At 48.4% G+C, this 12,257-nt stretch overlaps 1 protein-coding gene across 1 annotated transcript in view; it reads right to left on the reverse strand.

Annotated features, from left to right (window-relative positions):
- The window catches only part of CCDC92B (coiled-coil domain containing 92B), a 31,336-nt gene that overhangs the window by 9,515 nt on the left and 9,564 nt on the right, over nt 1-12,257 (reverse strand). Inside the window, exon 2 of the mRNA XM_027767879.1 lies at nt 3,484-3,636. Coding sequence (XP_027623680.1) covers nt 3,484-3,613 — 130 coding nt within the window. The 5' untranslated portion in view covers nt 3,614-3,636. The remainder of the gene's footprint in view (nt 1-3,483; nt 3,637-12,257) is intronic.

The following is a 12,257-nucleotide window of genomic DNA, read 5'->3' on the forward strand; positions in this document are numbered from 1 at the left end:
TTCAGCTTGCTCATGGAAAAATAGGGACAAAATAGTGCCTCCCTTATAAAGAGCAGCTGCCAGAATTAAGTGAGAGAACATACACCAAGGGGTTGTCCCAGGTCTGAGTTAAAGCTAAATATACTGGAGCAATTCCTGAACTCACCCCAGCTGCCCTGCGCAGCCTAGAAGTACCGGCTGCTCGCAGGCAGCTCTCCAAGCAGCCTTTCCCCTTGGCTCCTACACAGCTAGGCCCTTGTTCTCTCCCATCTGCCTCCCAGCCCTTGGGTCCTTCTTTAATCTCCTTCCCTTATCTCCTTTGTCCTCCCTTCTTCTCACCACTTCCCTCTTGAAGGGAGGGCCTTAGTCATTTCAGCCCCAGGACACTGCTCCAGCCCAGCCCAGAGTTATTTTTATCTCCTTAATCGATAACCAAGAGCCTGCAGGCGCATAGCTGTCAGAGAAGCGTGGTGGGGGCCAAAGACCCCCTGTTCCTGACTGTTACACTTTCCAGGGATCTGGTCTGTGTCCTGAGTAGAGGGATCCAGGTCATGAGAATTGGGGCAAAACAAAGAAATTCTAGAAACTGCGGTGGGTGTTAGGACTCCTGATACCCTGTTACTGTTACCATAATGAAAAAGTCCATGGGCCCAGGTGGGGAGTGAGGGTTAAGTGTGGGCCATCTCTGCCCCCTGGGCTGGCCTCTGTTGCTCTCCTTGTTTATTTTAAGTAATTAATGAATTAATGAGGGGGCTTGATGGGCAGTGGTTGAAAGTGATGCTCAGGGAGGCAAACCCACATAGGAAGGCCCTGAGTTCACTCCCCAGAGGCCTCCCTCAGTGTGTTGGTCACATGCTTGTCCAAGATCTGGCTGAGGCTGGGAGGTGGAGTGTGGTATCTGGACCCAATTGGGAGTGCTGTCTTTCTCTCTCTCATTCATGGAAGAAATAAATAAACTGGGGACCAGCAGGCGGTGCGATGGCTCAGGTGCTGGACACACCCACACGGTTGGAGTCCGGACCTGGTGGCTTTGCTTTCTCACTTTCCCTCTCTTTCTCTCTGTGTCTATTTCTGGTCAAATTAAAATAAATGAATGAATAAATAAAAATTAAATAAGTAATAAACAAAAATAAAAAAGAATTCTTAAAAAAAGAAGGAAACTAAGAAGAAAATGTTTATTTTCTCTCTTTCATTAGAGAGAGTGTGCACACATACAGGACAGAGAGAGAGAGTTAGAGAGAAGGAGACAGGTGCCCTCCAGAGGTCTCAACACACCATGATCTCCTCCCCAAACCCGCACCTGGTGTGTTTAAGGCTGACTTGGGATCCCGGCAGTCAGCCACGTGGCTTAAAAAAACAGGCTACCTCGGAGGCTGGGCTTGCCACCCTGCCCTTAGGGGAGGTTTCAGGGAGCCTGACCTTGGACTATGACAGCAGAAGCTGCACCTAGATCAGGAGCAGGCTGGGGTGGCCAAGTCAGGGCTGCTGGCTTCCCGTGGTGCAGTGTGAGAAGCCAGGTGGGTCTGGGCCTCCCAGTTTCCCTCTAGACAGTGGGAGGCCTCCTAGGAGCAGGGGCTGGAAGGGAGGCTGAGGTCTGAGCATGTTGGGGAGAGAATGTACTGAAAGCTGCCGAGGCATAACGGCTGGGGGGATGGGGCTCTGGGGTCTCATCCTGTCTCTTCCATTGACATATTGCGTGACCTTCCCTCTGGGCCTACCTAGGATATTCTAGGAGCCACCAGCTCTCAGCCGTTTGGAGACCCTGGGTACCAAACGCCTGGGCCAGAGCTGACCCTGAGGCCCAGGCATCCGAGGCCCCAGGTTCAAGAGCTGAGGCCAGGCCTGGGTGTGCTCCGTCTTTGGTACTTCCCTCTGCTCTGTTCATGACTCCACGAGTTGCCAAGTCCTTTCCTTCAATCTGGCTCTCACTGGTCCTCCCTTTTCCATCTCTCTTTATTTCCTCCGACCATTTCATCAGCTCTGCCACTGGTCCCCTACCTCCCTCTCTCCCCAATTCACCTTCCTACAACTGCCAAATGGAGGGGATTTTTGGAGAAATTTTTGCTATAGAGCTCATGAGCTCATCAGAAACACAGAAAGAGACAGAGAGAGAAAGTGAGAAATCACCCCCCATGGACGATGCCCACACTGCAATCCCTTCTCCATTCTCCTCCCAGGATTCTGAGCACACATGTACATGCGCCTAGCAGGAGTTTCAAGCCGCTGGGTCCGGGACTTGAACCGCAGTCGGCCATGTGAGAATCCAGCACCTCCACTACACCAATTACTGGCCCCAGATTGAGTTTCTATTTCTTTTTGGAACTTTTTTTTTTTTTGGAGAGGTTTTTGCTATAGGGCGCGTGCACTTGCCAGAAAGACAGAGAGAGACAGAGAGACAGAAAGTGAGAAGTCACCCCTCAGGGGGGATGGCCACACTGCAATCCCTTCTCCATTCTCCTCCCAGGATTCTGAGCACACATGTACATGCGCCTAGCAGGAGTTTCAAGCCGCTGGGTCCGGGACTCGAACCGCAGTCGACTACATGGGAGTATGGGAGTCGAGCGACATAGCCATTACGCCAACTGCTGGTCCCCAGATTGAGTTTCATAATGCTGATCAAACAGCACTCTGCTGCTCAAAAGCCTTCAGTGGTTCCCTGTTACCCAAGAGGACAAGCCAAACTCCTTGACTATCCTGGTATTTGTCAAGGTCTTCAATCCGGCTCCAGCTGGGCTGCTCACAAGTCTCCTTCAGCACAGTTTATCCAGTCAAATAGAAGTTTTCATGAGCTCCTGATTTCCTGCCTCCTGGCCTTTGGCGAGCTCTCTGGAGCCTGTTACTCTCTCTCCACTCCCTTTCCCCTGTGGCATCTCAGCCTTCAGGGGACTGAAGTACTCCCTCCCTCCTCTGGGGAGCTTTGATGCCTAGTCCCCTCCATCGCCTGCCCTCCCCCTGGTGCAATCCTGCACACGACCTCTGCTTGACTCTCTTTATTTCCAGCTAGGTCAATATTACCTGTTGGCATGCATGTCTCCCCCAACTAGACTGGTTTATTAATTTCTTTTGTGAGAGATGAGAGAGAGAGAGAAACAAGTACCCACAGGGTCTCACAGTGTGACCCGGCCCTCCCCCCAGCCTCTCCTAAAGCTGAGGTCGCGGAGGCCTCTGGGTGACTTGGGGACTAAACCCGCAGTCGTCCAGGAGATCCCGCAGTGCGTGAGCAGTACGTTACCTCTGAGCATGGAGCCTAGCCCTGAACTGAGGGATTCTGGAGGGCTAGGAGGTGCTCGGTGAACAGGGACTTGGAAAAGGAACTGGTCCCCAGGCTTCCCCTCCTCACCCCGCTCCCTAACCAGAGCCCGCAGGTCTCAGTTTTCTTCTCCAGAAAAAGAGGTGGCAGGATTGGGGTGAGGCTCACAGGGCTCCTGTGGGCGGCCCATCAGAGACAGCAATTATGATGGGGACAGTGACTCTCCCCACCCCAGCCAACCCCGCTGGCCTCACCTGAGCAGCGTTTCTGCAGCCTCAGGATTTCCAGGTGCAGGTCTCGCAGCAGGGCCATCTGCTCCTTTTTCAGGAAGCTGATGTGGCGTTGCACGCTCTGGATCTGATGCTCCAGGGACACGGTATCCATGGCAACCCAGGCCTGGGTCCCACCTGTGTAGGATGACAAGGTGAACCCACATCTGAGCCCAACTGTCCTGGCCCACCTGCAGATCCCTTGTCTCTTCCCCTCTGGTGTCCTGTTGCCACCAGGCAGACGATTCTGCTGCGGCTGTCATTTCCCCTCCCTACTTGCTCAAGCTTCACGAACAAGTAGGTGTGTGGGCAAGGAAGTGCAATTATTCCCATTTAACAGGTGAAGAACCAGAGCCCAGATGGAAATGGCTTCCCTCTCCTGTCACTTTCACCTCTTCTAATTCTCAGATAAAACAAATGGATCAGTAAAGTCAGTTAAGACCGGGTTCCAGCCTGTCCTTAGAGTGAGCCATCTCCCTCTCTGGGCTCTTGGTTTACTCATGGGTAAAATGAGGAAGCTGTGGAGTGGATGAACCTTGAAGTCTCTTCTAGAGACATCCCCACGTATCTCAGTTCAAGCACCACCATGAGCTGAGCATAGCCCTCCCCAGTTCAACTTCATTCCTCCAACCTGACCTTCACCCAGAACCTGGCTCCTCTCAGGCACAGAGGAGGGAGACATGGATGAATGTTTTACTAGTACTGACTGTGGGTTGAAGGCAGAGGAGTCCCTTTTTTACTTTCATGAGATGGAGAAAGAGAGAGAGACAGAGATTCTTTTTTTCCCCTACGGCACATGTGCTCACTCAGAGGAGAGGGGGAGACAGAGAAACAGAGAGACAGAGAGAGAGAACACCTTGTAGGATGGAAGGCCGTGCTGCAATCCTTTCTCCTCCATTCTCCTCTTGGGATTTTAGGCATGCATGCATGCGTGCCCAGTGTGTTTCTCAAACCACAGGGTCCAGGACTTGAACCATGCAGCCAGCCATGTGGGATCCATTCTCCTTAACTACCAGGCCATGGGCTGGTCCTGAAGCTCATTTTAAAAAGAAGAATGGGTGGAGGCCAAACATTCTGTGAGGCAGACCCACATGCAAACCCACATGGGTTCATGTCAGGAGACCTTCTTCAGTACACCAGGCGCAAGTCTGTCCATAATTCCAGGCTGGCTGAGGTGATATGTGGATTATAGTGTCCAGTCCCTGTTATGGGTGATGCATCTCTCTCTCTTTTAAAGACATTTAATTTTATTAGTTATTATTATTATTGTTTAATTCAAGCAGAGAGAAACAGAGAGAGGGAAAGTGAGAAAGCAAGCCACCAGATCTGGGACTCAAACTACAGTTGGTCATGTGGGAGTCCATCTCCTTAACCAACACGCTGCCTGCTGGCCCTATGCTTCTCTCTTCCTCATTCTCTCATTCATGGAAGAAATAAATGAATAAACTTTTAAAAAGTAAAAAAATCGGTATCAGCAAGTGGTGTGGTGTTAAGGTGCTGGACTCCCACATGGCTGACCACAGTTCAAACTCCAGATCTAACGGCTTAAAAAAATCATACTGGGTGTGCATGTGCAAAATCCCAAGAGGATAATGGGTTGTCATTTAGGGGGTGATGTCTCACTTTCTCTCTGTCTCTCTCTGGCAAGCACACGTGCCCTATGGAGGAAAATAAATAAATAAGAGCTGGCCCCACAGTGCGACAGTTAAATATTGCACAGAGGAATCCAGATTCCACGTTGTCAGTGAGGGCTCAAGTACCATCCCTGTTGGCTTGAGAAAACATGCCAGGTGCATGTGTGCACGCCCAGAGTACCAATGGGGTAGAGAATTGGAGGAAAAGAGTCTTTCTCTTTTTTTGGAGAGATTTTTGCTATAGGGCACGTGCACTCGCCAGAAAGATAGAGACGGAGAGACAGAAAGTGAGAAATCACCCCCCATGAAGGATGGCCACACAACAATCCTTTCTCCTTCATTCTCCTCTTGGGATTTTGGGCACGCACGCACACATACCCGGCATGAGTTTAAGTCACTGGGTCTGGGACTTGAACCGCGATCGACTACATGGGAGTCCAGTGACATAGCTATTACGCTAACTGCTGGTCCTGCCTCTCTCTCTCTCTCTCTCTCTCCTTTTAAAGATTTATTTAATTTTATTTATTCATTCATTTATTTTAATTTGACCAAAGAGAAAAAGAGAGAGAGAAAGTGAGAAAGCAAGCCACCATGCCCGGGACTCAAACTGTGATTGACCATATGGGAGTGCCCAGCACCTTAACCACCATGCTTGACCAAGTCCCACTGGGGGCTGCTTTCTTTCACTCCCTACCCCATTCTTTTTTTCTTTATTATTATTTTTTTTTTGAGAGAGGCTTTTGCTATAGGGCGCATGCGCTCACCAGACAAACAGGGAGAGACAGAGAGACACAAAGTGAGAAATAACCCCCCAGGGGGGATGGCCACGCCGAAATCCCTTCTCCTCCATTCTTCTCTCGGGATCTTGGGTACGCTTGCACATGCACCTGTGTGAGTTTAAGCCACCGGGTCCAGGACTCGAACCGTGTTCGACTACATGGGAGTCTAGTGACATAGCCATTATGCCAACTGCTGGTCCCGATGATTATCTCTTTTATTCCTGAAAATATCTACATGTTATCTTCAATATTTATATTTCTTGGATATAAAAGTCCCAGTTGGCTCCCCCCCTGCCACCCCTTCATTCATCACTTTAAAGATATTTGTCCATTTGTCCTTTGGATTGCATGTTTTTTTCTTTTTTTCCTGATAAAAAGGAAGTTGTTACTTTTACTACGTGTTTTTAAGCCACCGAGTCCAGGACTTGAACCACAGTCGACTACATGGGAGTCCAGCGACAAAGCCATTATGCTAACTGCTGGTCCCTCCCTACCCCATTCTTATGCATACTCACATGCCTTCCGGCTATGAAGTAAATAAAAGGAATGGGGACAGGGTAATAAGGAGACCCATGCAGTGAATCTCAGGGTAGAAACGGAAATCCTTGTGTTGGGTGGAAAGGAATGCCTTCTTGAATCCTAAGGACTGTCTGGCTTTGGGACCAGCAGTTAGTGTAATGGCTATGTCGCTGGACTCCCACGTACTCGTCTGCAGTTCGTGTCCCGGACCCGGTGGCTTGAACTCCCGCCGGAAACGTGTGCATGCGTGCCCAAGATCCAGGTGATTTCTCACTTTCTGTGTCTCTGTCTCTCTCTGTCTGGTGAGCGCACGTGCCCTGTAACAACAACAACAAAAAAACAACCCTCTCTCCCAAAAAGAAAAAAAAAAAAAGGATGGTCTGGCTTCACAGCTCTCCCTCTTCTAGCCCTGTCCCCTCCTCAGGTTCTTCTGTGACGATCAAAACAAAGACAGAGGGCAAAGACCAGAGGACTTAAGAGTTCGTGCCTTCTCTGCCAGGAACTCCCTAAGTTTTTATTTATTTATTTTAGAGTTTTCTGACTTAGAGTGTGTTCGTGGGAAAGAGAAAGAGACAATGAGAGGGAAAGTGAGAAACCCCCTCCACTGGGGAATGGGGAAATTGGCCATGCTGTAATCCATTCTCTTCCCAGGACCCTGGATGTGCACATATACATGCATGGCGTGATTTTCAAGCCACTGGGTCTGGGCTCAGTGGGAATCCAGCAACACAATCACTATGCCATCTGCTGGGCCCCTCTCTAAGCTTTTGAAGGACCTGCCTCCACCTGCCCACTAGCTGGGCAGTGGCAGAGGTAGGCCAGACAACGCACAGTTCTGATCAGCAAACGGACTTCTGCGTGTCTCTGAAATTCCTGTAGCATCACACCGTACAGGTCCGCCTGCGCAAGAACACCGCGTCCACAGGCTCTGCTCTCTGGGTTCCCCTTCCCCGGAACTCCTCTGACTCTCCTAATCCAACCAAATAGGCTTTTTATCCCAGCAGGTGGTGGCCTTGTGGCCTGTGAGGCTCACTGGCTCCACTGGCTCACCATCTGCTTCGATTAAGGCACTTTATACACATGATCTTACTCTGCCAATCCCTCTTAAGCAGGTATTCTCACCCCCATTTCACAACAAAGACTCAGAGCTGAGGTGACTCGTGGTGGCTCATAGGCTCAGTGGTGGCAGACCTGACAGTCTATCCAGGTCTTTTCAAGCCAAAGAAGGCTTCCTCTGTGTGTGTGTGCGTGTGTGTGTGCGCGCGCTATAGGGCATGTGTGCTTGCTAGGGAGAGACAGGAAGAGGGAGAAATTACTCCCCCAGGGGAGGATGGTCATAATGCAATCCCTTTATCTCCATATTCTTTTCAAGATTTTGGGCACAAACGCACATGCTCCTAGAGTGTTTTTTCTTTTCTTCTTCCTCCTCCTCTTCTTCTTCTTCTCCTTCTTCTTCTTTTTTTTTTTTTTTAAGAAATTTTTGCTCTTTGGTCATGTGCGTTCATCAGAGACACAGAGACAGAGAGAGAGAAAATGAAACATTGCTCCCCAGGGGGATGGCTACGCTGCAATCCCTTCTCCATTCTTCTCTCAGGATTTTGGGCATACACGTACATGCGCCTGGTGTGAATTTCAACCTGCAGGGCCCGGAACTCAAACTGGTCTTTCATGTGGGAGTCTAGCGCCTTAACCACTTTGCCACCTGGCCCTCCATGTGTGTTTTCAAGCCTTCAGGCCCAGGTCTTGAACTGCTCAGTTGGCCATGTGGGATCCAGTGTTTTAACTACCGTGCCACCTGTTGGCCTGAAGGCTCTCAATATTTATACTTGGAATAGTCCCGTGTTTGATTTCTGGCTCTTTCAGCTACCTGCTGTGTGAATCTGGGCATGAAAGTTAACTTCCTGGGGGATAGCAGGGGACACGGTGATTAAGGCGCTGGACTTCCACATGGCCAACTGTGGTTTGGTAATCAGGTCCTGGCCGGGGCCAGCGGATGGCATAATGGCTCTCTCTTTCTCTCTGCTGAGCACACATACCCTACACTGAATTCAAAAGAAATAATAATACCCTATACAAATATAAATAGATATATTTAATTTCTATACAAATACCCTATACAAATTTAATTTGTATACAAATACCCTATACAAATTAAAAAGAAATAATAATAATAAATGAAATTAAATAAAAAACATTCTAAAAAAAGAAAGAAAGAAAGTGAATCTCTCTGAGCGCCGCCCCCTCCACACACACCCTCTGTGAAATGGGACTATGGCTAGGAACAGTCCTGGGGTAGCTGCAAAGGATGCAATGAGAGAGGTGTAAAGTACTCAGCACAGGGCCTGGGTCAGCCCGTGCTACATCCCTTCCCCCTTCTCCTCTCCATAATGTGTGGGCAGGCTGATTCCTGTCTTCACTAGCTGATTTTCTCATTCATTCATTCAGCCATCTCCTATCGCCATGCACTGTGCTGGGCACAGGGGACTCAGTGATGAATACCACAAAGTTCCTTCTCTCATGGAGCCCAGGGGGGTGAACAGAGGAGAGGATTAAATACATAAAATGTGTGTTGAAACAAGCAGTAACACAAATAAGCAGGGCTGGCCCATGACTAGTGGTTAAAACAGCCAGATCCAGGACCAGCAGTTAGCGTAATGGCTATGTTGCTGGACTCCCCTGTAGTCTACCGCGGTTCGAGTCCTGGACCCGGTGGCTTAAACTCACGCTGGGCGTGCGTGTGTGTGTGTGTGTGTGTGTGTGCCTAAGATCCCAAGAGGAGAATGGAGGAAAAAGGATTGCAGCGTGGCCATCCCCCCTGGGGGGGGGGTGATTTCTTGCTTTCTGTCTCTCTGTCTCTCTCTTTCTGGTAATGGAGGAGAACCTATAACAAAAACCGCTCAAAACAAACAAACAAAACCAGCCAGATCATGGTTGACTTACAATTTAGTTTTTGGACCCAGTGACTTGAGAAGCACACCAGGTGTGTGAGAGTGCGTGCCCAAAATTCTGACAGGATGGAGAAATGGAGGAGAAAGGATGGCAGTGTGACTATCCCCCGGGGGACGGGGTGCTTTTTCAACTCTCCCGTCCCCCGCCCCCAAGCACACGTACCCTCTGGCAAAATTCTTTTAAAAAAAGATTTATTTATTTATTTACATTTCTTAGTATTATCTTTAAAAAAAATATTTCTTTAATTTTATTTATTCATTCATTTTATTTTTTAATTTGACCAGAAAGACATAGAGAGAGAGGGAAAGTGAGAAAGCAAGCCACCAGGTCTGAGACTCGAACCGTCGTCGGCCATGTGGGAGTGCAGCGCTGCTATCCACCACGCCACCTGCCAGCCCCCAGTATTATCTTTTAATTTGACCAGAGAGAGACTGAGAGAGAGGGAAAGTATGAAAGCAAGCTGCCAGGTCCAGGACTTGAATTGCAGTTAGTCATGTGGCAAGCCAGTGCCTTTAAGCCCCACGCCACCTGCTGGTTCCCTCCTCTGGCAAAACTGAAAAAATACTACAAATAAGTATTTCGTTATAATCTGTGATAAGTACCACAAAAGAAAGTCACAGGGTAATGTGAAGAAATTTAAAGTGAGACCTAGTTTAGACTTGGGAAGGGAAGATTTCTTTGAGGAAGTGACTTCTAGGCTGTAGAGGTAGACTTTTTTTTTTTTTTTTTTTTTTTTTGTCATAGGGTGTGTGTTCTTGCCAGAGAGAGAGACAGAGACAGAGAGAGAGAAAGTGAGAAATCATCTAATCATCTTCCAAGAGGGCAGCCATAACGCAGTCCCGTCTCTTCTATCCCCCTCTCAGGATTCTGGGCACTCATGCACACGTACTTGGTGTGATTTTCAAGTCCCCGGGTCTGGGATTCCAACCAGTCGGTCATGTCGGAGTCCAATGCCTTAACATCGTGCCATCTGCTGGTCTGGCAGGTAGACTTTTAAACCCTGTGGCAGGTCGACCTCTAAGATAGCCCCTCAAATTCTCAGCCTCTGGTATACATGTCCTTCTGCATCATCCTTTCTCTTAAGCGTGAATAGGACTATGACTATGACAGATTTCGCATCTGTGTTAGGTGAAATACAGGGACAAAGAGACTCTCTAAATGCAGTTGAGATCCTCAATCGGCTCACTGAGGTAGTGAACAGGGAATTCATTCTGGGTGGGTCCGACTAAATCAGGCAAAGCATTCAAGGGAGCAGAGAATCCATTGAAAACATGCCCGATCCCAATCTTTAGAAACTGTAAGATGATGAACTTATTATTATTTTTCTTTAATTTGTTATAGGGCACATGCGTTTGCCAGAGACAGAGGAGAGAGAGAAAGAAAAAGTGAGATACCACTCTCCAGGAGGGATAGCCACACTGCAATCCCTTCTCCTCCATTCCCCTCTCAGGATTTTGGGCGTGCACACATATACACCTGGTATGTTTTTTCAGTCCACCAGGTCTGGGATTGATCATGTGGGATCCAGCTGTCTTAACCACCATGCCACCTGGCTAGCCCAAAATTTATATTGTTTTAAGGCACCAAGTTTGTGACAATTTGTTATATAGCAATACAAAATTAATGCAGGGCCAGGTGGTGGCATGGAGGTTAAGGTGACTGGATCTCACGTGGCAGACTGCACTGTTTAAATCCTGGATTCTGGGGCTTGAGAACCCGGCAAGTGTGTGTTCCTAAGATCCTGAAGAAGGGAGAAATAGAGAAGGAATTGTGGCATGCCCCTCCCCCATGGAGGAATCACTTTTCTCTTTCTCTCCAGTGAGAGCACACGCCCTCTAGCAAGTTAAAACAAAACCAAAAATACAGATTTGCAAGGATAGGAATGAGAAGAATAAAGGGGCTAGCAGGTAGAGTGGTGGTCAAAGGCTCTGGATTTCCACATGGCTGACTGGGTTTGAATCCCAGATCTGGTGGCTTGCTTTCTCTTTCTGTGGCTCTGTCTGGTCAAATAAAAAAAAAAAAAAAAAAAAGAGGAGTATCCAAAACAAGAAACACCTGTGAAGGTCCAGTGGCAGGAAGTAACTAAATGATGATAGCTTACAGTTATCGAGTACCTGCTATGTGTTAGGCTTTGTGCTAAGTGTTTTACCTGGTCTCTTTCAGGAATTAAGACACTGCCACTAGTGAGGGCTAAAGACAAAGGTATTGGGGGAGCTTGTAGGAAGTGAAGCTGGGAAGGGATGGGTCATGCAGGGTCTTGTAAAGCATGTTGATAATTTTGGATTTAAGGCCACCAGGTGCTGTAGTGGTTAAGGCACTGCACTCCTACATAGCTGACTGTGGTTTGAGTCTCAGATCTGGCAACTTGAAACTCATGCCAGGTCCGTGTGTGTGTGCCTAAATATCCCAAGAGGAGAATGGAAGAGAAGGAATTGCAGCATGGCCATCCCCCTGGGGGGTGATTTCTCACTTTCTCTCTCACTGTCTCTCTCCTCAGCATGCCCTATGGCAAAAAGCCTTAAAATTTTTTGGGGGGATTAATATTAAGTAAATTTGAAGGCTGTTAAAGGGGAGACATGAGATGATTTTAAAAGATGACTCTGGGGCCAGGTGATGGTGCGGCAATAATGCAACTGGACCCACATGGGCAAGGTCCTAGGTTCTCTTAGTACCTCTTAGTACCTCTGGGCACACTGGGTGTGTGTGTGCCCCCATGCAGGCTGGCTAAGACTGGAGGTGGGTTACAGCATGAAGACCCTGTGTGGAGTGTCTGTCTCTGTCTCTCTTTTTCTCATGGAAGAGATAAATAAGCTTTTTTTCTTTTTTTTCTTTCTTTTTTTTTTTTTTTTTTGGAGAGATTTTCGCTATAGGGTGCGTA

This window comes from Tupaia chinensis, unplaced genomic scaffold, assembly GCF_000334495.1.
Source record: "Tupaia chinensis unplaced genomic scaffold, TupChi_1.0 Scaffold144899_1, whole genome shotgun sequence".
Classification (NCBI taxonomy): domain Eukaryota; kingdom Metazoa; phylum Chordata; class Mammalia; order Scandentia; family Tupaiidae; genus Tupaia; species Tupaia belangeri.